Source organism: Rhea pennata, chromosome 11 (assembly GCF_028389875.1).
Source record: "Rhea pennata isolate bPtePen1 chromosome 11, bPtePen1.pri, whole genome shotgun sequence".
In the NCBI taxonomy this organism is placed as follows: Eukaryota; Metazoa; Chordata; class Aves; order Rheiformes; family Rheidae; genus Rhea; species Rhea pennata.
This window is the reverse complement of record NC_084673.1, coordinates 3,692,701-3,707,610: the sequence shown is the minus strand read 5'-3', so window position 1 is coordinate 3,707,610 and position 14,910 is coordinate 3,692,701. Positions and strand designations below refer to the sequence as shown.

The following is a 14,910-nucleotide window of genomic DNA, read 5'->3' as shown; positions in this document are numbered from 1 at the left end:
AAAAAAATAGTGTGTGCGCGGTGCCCCGGCCCCAGCAGGGCCCCACGCCGCGGCCCCCGGCCGGCCCGGCCCCCCACGCCGCCGGCCCCCCGCGTGCCGCCGGCCCCCCATGCTGCCGGCCTCGCTCTTTTGTATTTTTGATATTCTCCCCCCCCATCGCCCGCGGAGCTCAGCCGAGCGGCCTGCTTGGGCGGCCGTGCCCCCGGCCCCCGCCATCCTGCCGGGAGCGCCCGGCGAGCCCCCCGCCGCCACGCTGCTTGGCCCCAGCGCCCCCCCGCTCCGAGCCCCCAGGCCCGGCGAATGGGGGGGGTGCTTTTTTTGGGGGGGGGGCTGCATCCCACAGGCGGACGGCAGATTCCGGTGGCTGTCCCCCCCCCCCCCGGCAATGCGTCACCGCGAAGCCGCCGGCACCGGGCAGGGCGGCGCTGCGGGCCCCGGGGCCGGCGCCGAGCGGGACCCCGGGGTGAGGTGCGTCCATCGGAGAATGTATTTATACCCTGTCACCCGCGCAGAGTAACAAATTCCAAATAAAACAGAAGTGATATTTTTAATAGCGGTGTGTGGGCCCCTGTCTTGTTGGCGCCGGCGCCGGGGCTGCCCCGGGTGGGGGGGGAGGCAGCTCCGGGCTGCGCTGAGCCCCTCTGCGTCGGCGGGACCCTATTCCAGGCCGGGGGGGATGTCCCCGCCGTCCCCTCCCGCCCCCCCCCCCCCCCAGCTTGCCGCACCGAAACGCTGCTGCTTTCATTGCTTTTTAATGTAATTTCAGCTGATGTTGCCATGGAAACCAGGCATTGGCGGGGGGGGGAGTTGAATTGCCTGCAGCGAGCCGGAGCCGCGGGGAGGGAGAGAAATGGAGACACGGAGCAGCCTCGCCGGGGGGGGGGGGGGGGGAACCTGCCCCTCTGCAGCCTCGGAAAAGCCCTGGCACCTTCCCAGGGGAATTAACACCCGTGTGACGGTGTGGGACCGCCTCAGCCGCGGGGCCGGGCTTCGCGCTGCCGGCGAGGAGCCGCGTAAGGCAACCGGGCCGCCAGGGCCGAGGGCAAACCGGGGTCCCGCGCGCGGCCCCCCCACGGGCGAGGGCTCTCCGGGCCCGGCCCGGCCCGGCCCGGCCAGCGTCACCCGGCCGGCCTAACGCCCCGGAGCCAGCGGCCACTCCGGCCAAGCCGGGGCGCAGCCGGGTCCGAGGGCCTCGGGGCCCCCCGGGGGCCCCCCGGGGCCGGTACACTTTGTCCTCGACCGCCGGTTTTTGCACAACCCCCCCTTTTTTTTGTTGTTTTTTTTTGTTTCGCCTCCCGCAAACACGGAGCTCTGTCCAGAGGCTGGGCGCAAAGGTCGGGGCGAGCCGCGAGGGGCCCTCGCGGGGCCGGCGAAGCGGCTGCGGCTGCGGCCGGCCCGACGGGAGCGCAGCACCGCGCCGCCCGCCAGCCCGGGCGAGCCGGGGACCGGCCGCGTCCCCCCCCGCCCCCCGCCGCCGCCACCGCCTCCCGCCCCCCACCCGCCACCGCCGCCGCCGCCGCCGCCCGGGCTTCGGGCAGGAAATTGGACGGACGCCTGGACGCCTGCGAGGGCCGCGGAGCAGATAGGAGCGTGTCCAAGGTCCTCGCGCCCCTCCCTCCGCTCCTTTTTCTATTTTTATATTTTTATGCGTGGTTATTTTTCAGGTGCGGTCTCCGACGCCGACCCCCCCCCCCCCCGACGGCTCCCCCCCCCCCCGGCGGGGGCTCCCGGGCGCCGCCGCCGCCGCCGCCGCGCTGCCCCGCAGCGCCACCTGCTGCCGCCGCGGAGCGCCGCGCCCCAGCCCGGGGCCCCAAGCCAGCCTGGGCCCCCCCCGCCCCCCGGGCCCCCCAACCAGCCCGGCTCCCCAGAGCCCCCCCCAACCAGCCCAGTTCCTCTGAGCCCCTCAGTGCTCCCAGTGCCCCCCAACCAGCCTGATTCCCCTGAGCCCCCCCCCAGAGCCCCCCCGATGTCCTCCAGAGCCCCCCAACCAGCCCGGCTCCCCAGAGCCCCCCCCCCCAGTGTCCTCCAGAGCCCTTCAGAATCCCCCAACCAGGTTGATGCCCCAGATTCTCCCAGTGTCCCCTAGAGCCCCCCAACCGGCCTGACCCTCCCCAGAGCCCCCTCAATACCCTCCGGAGACCCCAACAAGCCTGACGCCCCCCCGTCCACCCAGAGCCGCTCAGTGCCTCCCCCAGCCTGGCCCCCAGAGCCCCCCCCCCAGTGCCCCTCCAGTCTGCCCCCCCCTTGTGCCCCCCAACCAGCCTGGTCCTCTAAAGCTCCCCTGAGTCTCCCCCCATCTTGGTCGCCCCAGAAGTCCCCAGTATCTCCCAGTGAGCCTGGTTCCCCCCCAGACAACCCCAGTGTTCCCCCCCAACCAGATCGCTTCCCTCCCCAGAGACCCTTCTACCCCATAGAGCCCCATTGCCCTCACTCTGCCCCCCCCCAGCCTCTTCCCAACCTGGTCCCCCCAAGTGCTCCCCACCCTACAGTGCTCCACGGCCCCCCCCACCTCCGCCAGTGGCCCCGACCCGGCCCGAGAGCCCGGTGGGGGGGAGGAGGGGGGAGGCAGGCGCAGGTGTGGGGCAGGGTGCGCCCCGCTCCGCCCGGCCCGGCTGACTCAGCCGCTGGCCTTATCGCGGGCCGGGATTGCAGCGTCCGGGCCCCCCGGCCCGGCCCCCCCCGGGCAGGCACGGGGCATCCTGGCGGGGGCAGGCACCGGGGTCCCGGGGGGGGGGGGCTCCAGGGGGGCAGGCCCGGGGGTCCCGTCGGGGAGGGGGGCTCCAGGGGGCAGGCCCGGGAGGGCCCGGCAGGGGGGAGCTCCGGGGGGGGCAGGCATGGGGGTCCTGTCGGGGGGAGGCTTCAGGGAAGGGGCAGGCCGGATGGTCCCGTCGGGGGGGGGCCCGGGGAGGGGCAGGCCCGGGGGGCCCGTCGAGGGGCCCCGGGACGGGGGGAGGCCCGGCGGCTCGGAGCTCGGCGGCGGCCCGCGGGGCGGGTTGGTCGCTCCCGGGCCGGTTTCGCCCCGCGGCGCCGAGCCCCGGCGCTGGCCGCCGCCGCGGGGCAGCCGCGCAGGCGGGCGCAGAGCAGCGGGGCGCAGGCGGGGGCGGCGCCGCCCCCCCGGGGCCCGGCGGGGCCGCTCCCTGCGCACCTGCGGCGGCCCTGGAGGGAGCGGGCCGGGTGGGAGGGGGCGGGCGGCGCGGCCCGGTATAAAGTCCAGGCTGCTGCGCTGGAGCCCGAGGGTGTTGGGAGCTTGTGAGGCAGGTGAGTGGCCCCGGGGGGGGGGAAGGGGGCTGCAGCCCGGTGCCCCCGGAGCGGGGGGAGGCGGCGGTGGGGCGGGGGCCAGGCGCAGGGCGCTGCAGCCCCCCTCGGCGCTGGGGGTCGGTGCCCAGGCTCCGGCGTTCTCGGCTATGGGGAGCAGCGGCGTTTTCCATCCTGCCCCACTGAATTCCTTCCCCCCCCCCCACCCTGCTGGCGGCCGGCGTGCTCGGGGACCGTGGCGCAGGGCAGGGCGCCCCTCGGGTCGGGACGGCCCGGGCACCCCTCGGCGGCGGCGGCTGGCCGTCCGTCCGTCTGTCTGTCCGGCGGCGGCCGAGCGGTACGGGGGGCCAGGTGGGAGCGGGCCGGGGCCGGGGGCCGCGGGAAGGCAGCACACAGGCACTTTGTTTGGCCGGGGTGGGCGGAAGTCAGGGCGTTGGATCTGAATGCTAAAGCGCGTTGTTCGGGGGCCCATAAAGGCCCCTTTGTATGTAAATAGTCTATAAAGCAGCATATGACCTCCAGTGCAGGGCAGCGGCGGACAGAGACGAGGGCAGGCGGAGCAGCGCTCCGCGCCCGGAGGCATGAGACCGTAGAGGGGCCCTTGCGGGCAGCTCCCGGCGGCCGTCCCCACCGGCAGGTAGGCGCCGCGGGGCCGGCCGGGGGCTGCGGGGCCGGGGGCTCGCGCGGGGCCCGGCGCGGCGGCGGCAGGGCTCGGCGGTGCCGCTGCCTCCTCCCTGCCCCGGGAGCGAGCGCGGCGCCGGCCGCGGGTCGGGGCGCCGGCGGGTGCTTCGCCCTCTTCCCCGCCGTCGGGGTCCCTGCTGCCCGGTGGCTCCCGCCGCCGTCCATCCGTCTGTCCGTCCGGTCGGCACGGCGTGGCAGCTCTGCGTGCTGGGGGGTCTCTAACGCCGCCTCTCGCTCCTGCAGACGTGAGGAACGATGAATTGGGCCGGCCTCTACACGGTCCTGAGCGGGGTGAACCGCCACTCCACCGCCATCGGCCGCATCTGGCTCTCCGTCATCTTCATCTTCCGGATAATGGTGCTGGTGGTGGCGGCCGAGAGCGTCTGGGGGGACGAGAAGTCGGCCTTCACCTGCAACACGCAGCAGCCCGGCTGCAACAGCGTCTGCTACGACCACTTCTTCCCCATCTCGCACATCCGCCTGTGGGCCCTGCAGCTCATCCTGGTCACCACGCCGGCCCTGCTCGTGGCCATGCACGTGGCCTACCAGCAGCACCAGGAGAAGAAGCTGCTGGTGCTCACGGGCCACGGTGACGCCAAGCACCTGGAGGAGGTGAAGAAGCACAAGATGCGCATCGCCGGCTCGCTGTGGTGGACGTACGTGTGCAGCGTGGTGTTCAGGCTGCTCTTCGAGGCCGTCTTCATGTACATCTTCTACATGATCTACCCGGGCTACCAGATGGTGCGGCTGGTCAAGTGCGAGGCCTACCCTTGCCCCAACACGGTCGACTGCTTCGTGTCACGGCCCACCGAGAAGACCATCTTCACCGTCTTCATGCTGGTCACCTCCGGCATCTGCATCGTGCTCAACCTGGCGGAGCTGGTCTACCTGGTGGTGCGGGCTTGCGCCCGCCGCGGCCGGCCGGACTCCAACCCGCCGTCGGCGAAGGGCTCCTTCTACGGCCACAAGCTCTCCTCCGAGTACAAGCAGAACGAGATCAACCAGCTGCTGACGGAGCAGGACGGCTCCCTCAAGGACATGCTGCGCCGCAACCCCGGGCTGCAGGAGAAGGGCGACCGCTGCTCGGCGTGCTAGGGCGGCCGCCCGCCCCTGCCCGCCGCTGCCCCCTTCCTTTCTCCTCGCCGTCGGGGACCGCGGGGGGCAGCGGTGGCATTGAGCGGCGGCCAAGGGCTCGCGCTGCCCCCGCCGCTCCCCGGCGCCATCCCCTGCGGCCCCGAGTATATTTAGTAAAAGTGCCCAGACCAAAAATAGAGGGGGGGGGGAGGGTTTTTGTTGTGTTTTTTTGTTTTTTTTTTTTTTTTTCCCCGGTGGCCGCGTCATCCGCCGCTCACGGAGCGAGCCAACGGGGCCGGCGGCCGCCCCGCTCGCCCCTCGCCCGCCGTCGGACGGAGCGGCCATGGGGGACTGGAGCCTGCTGGGGCGGCTGCTGGAGGGCGCCCAGGAGCACTCGACGGCGGTGGGGCAGGTCTGGCTCTCCGTCCTCTTCGTCTTCCGCATCCTGGTGCTGGGGGCGGCCGCGGAGCGCGCCTGGGGCGACGAGCTGGCCGGCTTCGCCTGCGACACGCAGCAGCCCGGCTGCCAGAGCGCCTGCTACGACAGCGCCTTCCCCATCTCCCACCTCCGCTTCTGGGTGCTGCAGATCATCTTCGTCTCCACCCCCAGCCTGGTCTACCTGGGCCACGTCCTGCACCTGCTGCGCCGGCAGGAGAAGGCCCGGCAGCGCCCGGCGGCGGCAGCGGCGCTGCGGGCCGGCGGCGGGGTCCCGCGGCGGCGGCGGCCCGGCCGGGACGTGCGGGGCCGGGGCCGCCTGCGGGGCGCCGTCCTGAGGACCTACGTCTGCAGCGTGGTCTCCAAGGCGCTCCTGGAGGTGGGCTTCATGGCGGGCCAGTGCGCCCTGTACGGCTTCGCGCTGGAGCCCCTCTACGCCTGCCGCCGCTGGCCCTGCCCCAACGCCGTCAACTGCTACGTGTCCCGGCCCACCGAGAAGACCATCTTCATCCTCTTCATGCTGGCGGTGGCCTGCGTCTCCCTGCTGCTCAACCTCGTCGAGATCTACCACCTGGCCACCACCAAGTGCCGCCCGGGCGCCCGGCCCCGCGGGAAGCGGCCGGCGGGGGTCCTGGCGGTGTGAGCGCGGCGGCGGAGGTGGCAGCTCGTCCCCGGGGACCCGCCGTGGGGCCGGGCTGGCACGAGCGCGGCCGGGCTGGGAGATGATAATAAACGCCCGCGGCACCTCGCTGGCCTCCTGCTCTGCCCGCGGCACGCGGCATCGCCCCCCGAGCCGCCGGGCGTGCGGGCTGGCCGCCGTCGGCAGCGTCCCCCGCGATCGCCCGGTGCCTGTCCCTGCGGCAGCCACCAGCCAGGGGGGCAGGGCCGCCAGTGCGTGGAGAGGGGGGTCCGGGCACGCGGGGCGGCACCGCCAGCGTGCACGGGGGTCGGTACGCGCACGCGGCGCTGCGGCAGGCAGGGCGAGCAGCATGGCGGGGCCGTGCGGCCAGGGTGCACGGGGCCGGGTGCACAGGGCCAGGGTGCGCAGGGCAGGGTGCACGGGGCCAGGGTGCACGGGAACGAGGTGCACAGGCCCAGGGTGCGTGGGGCCAGGAGTGCACGGGAACAAGGTGCACAGGGCCAGGGTGCACGGGGCCAGGTGCACAGGGCAGGGTGCACAGGAACGAGAAGCGCAGGGCCAGGGTGCACGGGGATGAGGTGTGCAGGGCCAGGGTGCATGGGGCCAGGGTGCACGGGAATGAGGAGCACAGGCCCAGGGTGCGCAGGGCAGGGTGCACGGGAACGAGGTGCACAGGCCCAGGGTGCATGGGAATGAGGTGCACAGGGCCAGGGTGTGCAGGGCCAGCTCGCACGCAGGCGCCCGGGGCCAGGGCGCAGCGGGACTCGGCCCCCGGGGCGGCCGGAGCCCGCAGGAACGCGGCGCCTGCAGGAACGCGGCGCCCGCAGCGCGCTCCGGCCCCGGGAGAAAGCAGGGCCGCCGGCAGGCTTCCGCATCTTTATTTGAAATGAATGGTTTCCAGAGACACAGGGTTAGTCCTACCGCCCTGTTACCACTACGACAAGACGGGTGAGTGGCTCACTCTCCACACGGACACGGGGGACAGAGGGCCCCGGGCCAGGGCCCGGAACAATATATACAGGCTCAACAGACAGTGCCGAGACCCACGTACAGCTCAGGAGACCCGAACGGGACACGAGGAGGGGGACGAGGCAGGAGGGAACAGCAAAGCCGGAGCCAAGCTCGCCCCAGGCCGGGCGCCGGGAGGGGGCAGGAGGAGGAGGAGGAGGAAGGCTGGGTAGACCCTGCTCTTCTGCCTCTCCCATCCAACCCGCAGCACTGCAAGCAGCTTGCCCCATGCAGCTGGGGGGCGGGTGACGTGAGAGCTGACGGTGGGCACAGAGGGGACCGGGGTCTGTCAGCGTCGGAAAACACTGACACAAGCCGGGGGGGAGGCGGCCGGGCTGCCTACCGGGGAGGGAGGGGGGGACACACCGCAACACCAAGCCCACGCGGGGCATCGGTCGTCCCCCGCCCCGAGGGCGCAGGGGCTGCCGCCGGCCCTTCCTCGCCCTTCGCACCCTGCTGCCTTGCGAGCGCTGCCCGGGCCACGCCGCTCCTGCCCCGCCGGCTCCGCGGGCCCGGGGGGGAGGGTGTAGGGGTGGTGGGGGGGGGGGGAGTTAAAAGCCTCGGGGCTGCTGGTCCCAGACAGTGCTCTGCCGAAGTGTGCAGGTGCTGCCCCGGGGCGCGGGGAGACGGGGATCAGCGTCGGGGCGAGGGGAGGGGGGGGCTGTGGCCCGGCGGAGCGGGAGGACAGGCCCGGGCAGGGGCGGCTGCCCCGGTGGCTCGGCCGCCCGCCGCCGTGCTGCGGGGCCTGGCCGTGGGGAAGGCAGCCCAGGCGGCAGCCGGGACGAGAGGCAGGGCCGACCGCAGGGGCCACGCGCTGTTGCGAGCAAGGGGGAGGATGGCTGAGTCCAGTAACGACGAGGGGACAGCACTGCTGCAACTGCGCCCGGGGATCAGCACCAGGCTCCCCGCGCGCTGCGCGGCCCCTGCTCTGCCGCCGGAGGCGGGGAGACGAGGCGTCCAGAGCCGGAGCGGAGCCAGCCCGGCAGCACCCCGCTCAGTCCATGTCATCCTCGAGGCCCCCGAGGCGGCTGTGCTCCTCGTAGATCTCCCTCACGGCCAGGATGCGGTTCAGCATGCTCTCCAGCATGCTCCTGTCCATGGGGATGACCGAGTACCAGAGAGGGGACTCGGCGATGCACGACCGCTCGGGCTGCAGGTAGAAGATGTCGTTCCGGTTCCGCAGACTCTCGGGGCTGTGAAGAGAGAGGAAGGTGAGCAGCACGGGGCTTGGTACCTCCCACCCCACCAGCGGCTTGGAAAGCCTAGCACCCCCTCCCCCTTGCAAAGGAGGGCCGAGACTTGCTTCAGTTATCAGTCTCAGCCTCTAGTAGGACAAGGCACCTCCCTCAGGCCCAAACTCCTTCACCAGCTGAGCACCAAGATGCACACTCAATGCCTCATGAGAGGTGACTAGAGAACTGTTTCCTCAGCCATGAGGCGTAAGCAGTACAGACCCCAAGCAAGGCTTTCCACTCAAGGACTAATTCTGCACGTGTGGAAAGCAGCAGCCACTCCACAGGGTCCTACTGGAACTGAAAGGCAGCCCCCAAAGGACACACGTCCTAATCTCCAAAGAAAGCCTCACCATTTGGAGAGATAAAATTCATAGAACTTGACTGGGCATCGGAGAGGGTTCATCCTGTTCTCTCGCTGCTCCAGGATTGGCATCTCCTCCTCACGCTTCCGCTTTCCAGAAGTGCTATCTGCAGAGGGAGAAAGAGCAGGATCACAGTTGGGTCTGGACAGGGGAGGCAGGGGGAGAGAAAAACAGGTGCTAGGCCGACCCTACCTCGGCCTTTCTTCTGCTTGGCAGGAGCGTAGTAGCGGATGCTCACCACCTTCGCCATGCCACGGGCTGTGTTGCACTTGCGGGACTGGCGCACCACATTAGTGAAAGACAGCTGCATGTGCTCCTCTGCTGTCTGCAGCCCGAAGAACTTGGTGTTGAAGAACATAAGGGTGTTGAGGAGTACAAAGGGTGAGTAAACGCCCAGCTGCTTGCACTCCCAGAGGTGCTCCTCCTCAACACGTGAGAAAACTGTGTCTGCAACACACGGAGGAACAATCAGGTCACACCCATGGTGGCCCTGTGCAGGTTCTAGCTTCTTTCAGGAGGGAATTAGAAGAATGATGTGCCTGCCTGGGATCCAGCTCCTTACATCTGGGGAATGTGGGCCTGGAGTTCTCCCTTCACCCCAAGCCGACAAGCTCAGCTCAGCAGTGCAAGTGAGTTGTACTTCACAGCACTTATTTTGTGTGTACAGGACAGTGTTGTGGAGCCAAGAACAACATCTCTAGGATGCTACTTCTCCAGAGCCATCACAGAGCTGGATGTCGGCTCTACCTAGCCACGAACCATCTTTCAGAAGGTTTTACCCATCAGAATCCAGATCAGCGCTAACAGCTTATCTGTACAGACAGTCACAGAGCGAACTCGAGGTCAGTGCTCCGCCACATTCAGTGGGAGATAAAGGAAAAACAGCAGGTAGGACGGACATAGCCAGCTCCTGCCTAGACATACAGGTTTGATGCCAAAGGCATCTGCTTGGAACAGCCAACATGCAGAAGAGAGAGGCTGGATTAACCATGGACAAGACACCTTGGGAGAGGGAGCCCAGATCATGGCATCCCAAACAGCCTCTGCAGAGCTCTAAGGTAATTTGCTCACAAGTGAGACAGGTAACAGCACTGTAGCCCTGGCCAACACTGCCTGCACAGTGTGCAGCGCTCACCTATGTGCTGGGAATGCAAGCAGGCATGCGCCATGAGGCCTCGTGGCCAAATGGCTGAGGCACTGCTGTGAAATGTCGTAAAGATTCAAGCTGTACCAAGACACAAAGCAGCCATGCTCCGTTCCCAGCCACCTTGACTCTGGGCAAGAGAAGCTGCTGAGGTGTAAACCAGATCAGCTTTGCTCTTGGTGTGGGTAAGAAAAAGCTCATTATGTCCCCAAAGCACAGCAGGATAGTGGTCTCCATGCCAAGGAGGAGAGCAGAGGCTGGAGAAGCACAGTCAGAATGGAGGAGCCAAGACTAGGAGTAGAAACTGTGTGTGTTTGGTGACTCAAAGTAATCTGGAGACACATACTGTTTGGTAAGATCGTGGGTTGCCAGCCACTCAGGGACTTGTTCAGCTCCTGCACGAAGGTCAGGTAGTAAAGGTCTGTAAATATATTCACCATACGATTGTTCTCGAGCAGGTACTAGAAAGGACAGAACACACAGTTAAGAGAAACATGGCAGTACCTTGAGCACAAACCCTCCCCAGAAAGCCAAGAGTGCACACAGAGCCCTTCCTGCACAGTCAGCACTGCAGAGGCAGACTCAACGCCCAACAAAACAGACTTGGAGGAAGGGACTGACTTCATGGAGATCTCTCAGCCTTCCTCAAGGATGTGCATGAAAGGTCAAGGCCAGGAAATAGCCACCACCTTAACAGCTAAGGTTGGGAACCAAGATTGAACCAGGTGGGTTCCTACGTTGGGGTGAGGCATTGAAAATTAGAGGCTAATGAACCTCTCTGGGTGCCCAAAAGGCAAAATAAAGGATATTAGCTCCCCTCTGCTCCCCATATCTAACCCCAGGTTTGGCTGCAGAGGACTTGAGGGCAACAAGCCCTCTCTCACCTGCTGGATGCCGAGGCAGAGGTAATAGATGCTGTCTGGCTCATAGCGCTCCCCATTGGGTCGTGTTATTTCCTTGACAAACTGGGCCAAGCCATAGTTGAGTTCAGCAGCTGTACAGGCCAGAATGTCTTCCTTGATCCTCATGGGCTTGGCTGTGGAAGCAAGCAAGGTAGCCTCAGTCAACAGCCTGCAAGGCCAGGAGCACCTCAGCACCCTGAGGCCCAGCTGTGGGGAGGTTTCTGCAACTCCACTGCATACAGACAGGGCACTTACGACCAAAGCGCAGCTCCTCTCCCTTGCTGGTCTCTCCCCCTGCGTACTTAGCTTGCACCCAGGACTTCCAGGCGTTTACACCGTACGAGTAGTTCAGCGCCGTGCAGCTGGGCTGGCTGCTCATTGAGTCCCGGGAACAGCTTTCAGTGAGCACCAGGCGCTTCTGCCCCTGCAGAGAAGTGTACTGTGAGGCTGGGCACATACCTGGGACAGATGCAAGAGTCCTGGCCACCCCTTGAACCTGCTGACAGCCAGCTCCCTCTCAGCACATCAGTGTCCATGCCCCCAGAGAGCCTTCTGCTGACAGCTGAGTCAGTAAGACCTATTAGTTATGAGGACCACAGGTGAAGAGTCCAGCTCTCACATGGCCTGTTGGCATTCAGGTCCCCTCCAAAGTAACAGGTTAGTATCATTTCCTTTCAAGAAGCAGCCCATGGTCCAGGTGTGCCCAGAAGGAAGAGGGCACAACCTCCCCAGCACGTTGAAGCCTCCAGCATGCTTCACCTTGGATTATTTCCCAGATACCATCTCCAACTCCAAACCCACACAGCTCTGAGCAAGTAGCACCCACTAAGACCTTACCTTTCGGACAGCACGAGGCAGGTCTTGCTCTGTGGACACATCTTCTGGCCCCACCAGCCCACAGTCAAAGAGGAAATCCACACTGGGGTTGATGTCTAGTGGGTCTGACAAGAAACACAACAAAAAGGGCTCAGTTGAGACATCTCATTCTGTCCCAGGTAGAGAAAAAAGGTGGGCAGGAGTCTTAATTCAGGTTACAGCTCTATCTTGGACCCTTCCCACCTGCTTCTTACAGTAGGATGAGGAAAGAACGAGCAACCCAGCACTTCACAACCTCCACCTGTGCTTGACATGAACTTTTAGTCATGCCCCCCCCAATATATCTATAGCTGCTAAGCTTTCTCAAACTAACTAGAGTCCCAGATTCCCCCTTCTGACAATTTGCCAGCACCAGAGAGAGCCTGGCACAAGCATCCCACTCCTCTGTCCTTTACTGCTAGCAGCCTGCCTCAGCAATGCTGTGTTCCTGATTGCTCCTGCCATTCAGTTCCACTTTCTGCCCTGTGAAGGGCATGCACAGCAACGCTACCATCTCCCAGATGTCCTGCTCTGTCCAGGTCTCTCTCAGGCTTTGCTGGATCCCTGGGAATCACCCATAAGCCTGTCAGCACCTCTACCTTGCTGTTTATGACACTGAAGTCAGCTGCCCATTCCCTTTTCTCTGCAGAAGTGTATCCACAACAGATCAGTTAGTCTAGGCAAACAGACTTGTTCAAAAGCCGTGATCTCCTACCCACTGCTGTGAGCGATCACTTGCCAGATTCTCAGTTCCCGTCCTCAGACTTGGTCAGTCAGAGGACATGGGGACGGAGTTCATAATGTGCAGCTCTTAATGCTGCTGGCAAAGGTGGGTGGAGGGCAGCAGGAAGACCCCACTGCAGCACAGGCAACCCTGCATGTATAGTTCACCAAGCTCTTACTCTTAGGGAAGTCAGCCTCCAGGTCCTGGCCAGGCTCATCGAGGACATTTGCCATCTTGACAGCCATAGCCAACACATCATCCCGTGCTGGCCCAAATAGATCACAGTCCTCCAGGAGTCCCTCTGCACTCTGGTTACTCACTAGGTCTGCAATAAAAAAGCACATCAAGAAACCCACCTTTAAAAAATTTCTCCTGGCTGTTTTCCCTGTGACAGTTGAAAAACAAAGTCAGGCTCCCTGGGGCACATTCCTGTGCTCAGAGCAACCTCACACAGCAGTCTCATGATGGCTGCATTGTCCAGCTTTCCTTGGACAGTGTGACATTGGACCTTTGTCCTCTCCCCAGCTACAGTCTACTAGGGCTTGGGGAAGGCAAGCCCCAACTAAAAAGATGTGTGAGGTCAAGATTCCCAGTCTTCTTGTGAGGCAGCTCCATTTTAAGTAAGAGCCTCAACGGCCATATGAACAAACTAATGGTGCTGCATGTGTGCCATAGCACTGGCACCTTTGAAAGGGACAGTGACAGACACCACTCCCTGCTGTGGTACTTGTCCCCTGGTGCCTCCTCAACAGCAGGCCAGCACTCACTGTTCACTGCTGCCTTTCAAAGGCTTTTACAGGAGCAGCAATAAGGGCAGACAGTCTGGCTCTAGGAGTGGGCAAACCCCACGTAATCCCCACTGTTGGGCCAGACCAAACCATGGCGGAACATACCACACAGGTCTGAGGAGGCCTTGTCCAGTTCCTCAGCCTCTGCAATCATCTCAGCCATGGCCAAGATGTCAGCCTCCAGCGGGTTGGAGGGGATCTTCACCTTCAGCTCCTCAATGGTCTCCACTATCTTATCTGTGCTCTCCAGTGTGGTGGGCAAGAACATTGGCACAGGCACCTGTTGACAGCAGCACACCAGGCAGAAATTAGACATATGCTGTGCCCAAAAGAGGTTTTGGCACAGCTGATTGCTGTAAAAGCAGAGGCAGAGGAAAAGGATGGACAGAGAAGCAAAGAGAGGCTGCAGCATGGCAGGGTCAAGACAGTAACAGAGAACAGGAGCAGGAGGAGTGTGTCGCTTACCGGGACAGGCATGGAGAAAGGCACAGGTACTTTCTGGCAGTACATATGCATAGGCACAGGCACGAAGATCGGGACGGGGATTGGCAACACAATCACCTGGGGCTTCCAGTCAGCCTCTGACAAGAGCAAAAGTATGTCAGTGAGCTTGCTCCCAACAGCTCCTCCATCCAGTCCAGCTGTGCACTGCCATGCCCATACAGCTGTCCAGTGCCACTGCCTCTCCAGCTACCATAGCTTACAGGCAGAGCTGCAGCAGCAAGCCAAACACACCCCGGCAAAAGAAAAGCATTGCCTTTACCCAGAGGTGCAAGACCTGCCTCTTTGAGAGGCCTAGTTCTCTTGCATATGCTACAGGCTACACACATGCCCAAGAGCAGCTACACAGCGGAACTTGCTCGGCAGACGGCCCCTCAGGCAAGCTGACGATCTCCAGAGAAAGAGGAGCGACTGTCCCGCATGCAGGAAGAGCAGAAAGGTTGCCTGGAAGCAAGATAATGCTGCAGTGCTCTCTGCAGTTCTCCCTTTGCTGCTGATGGGCATGGGCTCCCTGCATCCAACCCTGCAGCGCGTGCACTGCACTGCCCAGCCACTCCTCAGCATGGTGCCAAATACCCAGGGTGCTGTACTGCACTTCAAGCTGGACTCGCACCCAGTCTGAAGCACGCACATGCTGCCTGCCTCTCCAACAGAAACACATCTATAGTCCAGCAGAAACAAGTCTTATCTCCCTACCTGTCTGACATCCTTTGGACTTCATTTCTATTTTGCAGGAAACGCCCCGGTTCTGCATCAGTGGTTTACACATAGCAGCTTTGTTCTTCCGAGGGGTGGCTGGAACCGGAGGGGGTGGGGGAGGCGGCGCAGCTGGAGACATCTGGGCTGAGGAGGTCTTTGCTGACAACTGAGGAAATGCAGAAAGCAGTATGTTGATGTCCGGGTGAGGCAGCACCACCTCTTCCCAGCTGTGGGTACAACTAGAGACACTCCCAGACCTTAGGCCAAAGTGCTTCCTGGAGCTTGGTGGTCCCCCACACACAGGCTCAGGTCTGAGACTCGCTCAGTGCTCTCAGGCCCAAATGCTCCCACAGTCAGATCTTGCCAAAGGACTGACAAGCTGATCCTGGCATCCAGCTTTGCAACAGCCAGCAGGGAGCGTGGCACCAGTCGCGCCCACCCCATGCGACAGAGGGGAGAGGGACAGCGACACCGTGCCCAGGCACAGGGGAGCACTGTGCAAGGACGAGCCAGTGCCACGGTGGCAGACTGCTCTGGTGCTCACGTCTGATTCCTGGGGAGTGGTTATTCTCCCCCTTGGCAGGTGATATGCTTATGCTGCCCTACA

The 14,910-nt window shown here is 64.5% G+C and overlaps 3 protein-coding genes across 5 annotated transcripts in view; 2 read left to right on the top strand and 1 right to left on the bottom strand.

Moving 5' to 3' along the window:
• The first annotated feature begins 3,795 nt into the window (after positions 1–3,795).
• GJB1 (gap junction protein beta 1) lies at positions 3,796–5,031 on the top strand. Its single transcript, XM_062584612.1, has 2 exons — positions 3,796–3,892; positions 4,180–5,031. The coding sequence occupies exon 2, from the start codon at positions 4,192–4,194 to the stop codon at positions 5,029–5,031; it is 840 nt and encodes a 279-aa protein (XP_062440596.1). The 5' UTR covers positions 3,796–3,892; positions 4,180–4,191.
• Positions 5,032–5,257: 226 nt separating this feature from the next.
• LOC134145152 (gap junction alpha-3 protein-like) lies at positions 5,258–6,102 on the top strand. Its single transcript, XM_062584391.1, has one exon. The coding sequence runs from the start codon at positions 5,354–5,356 to the stop codon at positions 6,086–6,088; it is 735 nt and encodes a 244-aa protein (XP_062440375.1). The 5' UTR covers positions 5,258–5,353; the 3' UTR covers positions 6,089–6,102.
• An 845-nt stretch (positions 6,103–6,947) lies between these two features.
• ZMYM3 (zinc finger MYM-type containing 3) overlaps positions 6,948–14,910 on the bottom strand; it is a 30,768-nt gene continuing 22,805 nt past the window's right edge. For all 3 annotated transcript variants that reach the window (XM_062584389.1, XM_062584388.1, XM_062584390.1), the window contains 11 exons: positions 14,301–14,469; positions 13,569–13,684; positions 13,209–13,383; positions 12,494–12,640; positions 11,574–11,677; positions 10,992–11,160; positions 10,719–10,870; positions 10,181–10,295; positions 8,883–9,137; positions 8,679–8,796; positions 6,948–8,286 (listed from right to left, as the gene is read on the bottom strand). In XM_062584389.1, the coding sequence (XP_062440373.1) occupies positions 8,088–8,286; positions 8,679–8,796; positions 8,883–9,137; positions 10,181–10,295; positions 10,719–10,870; positions 10,992–11,160; positions 11,574–11,677; positions 12,494–12,640; positions 13,209–13,383; positions 13,569–13,684; positions 14,301–14,469 (1,719 nt within the window). In that variant the 3' untranslated portion in view covers positions 6,948–8,087. The remainder of the gene's footprint in view (positions 8,287–8,678; positions 8,797–8,882; positions 9,138–10,180; positions 10,296–10,718; positions 10,871–10,991; positions 11,161–11,573; positions 11,678–12,493; positions 12,641–13,208; positions 13,384–13,568; positions 13,685–14,300; positions 14,470–14,910) is intronic.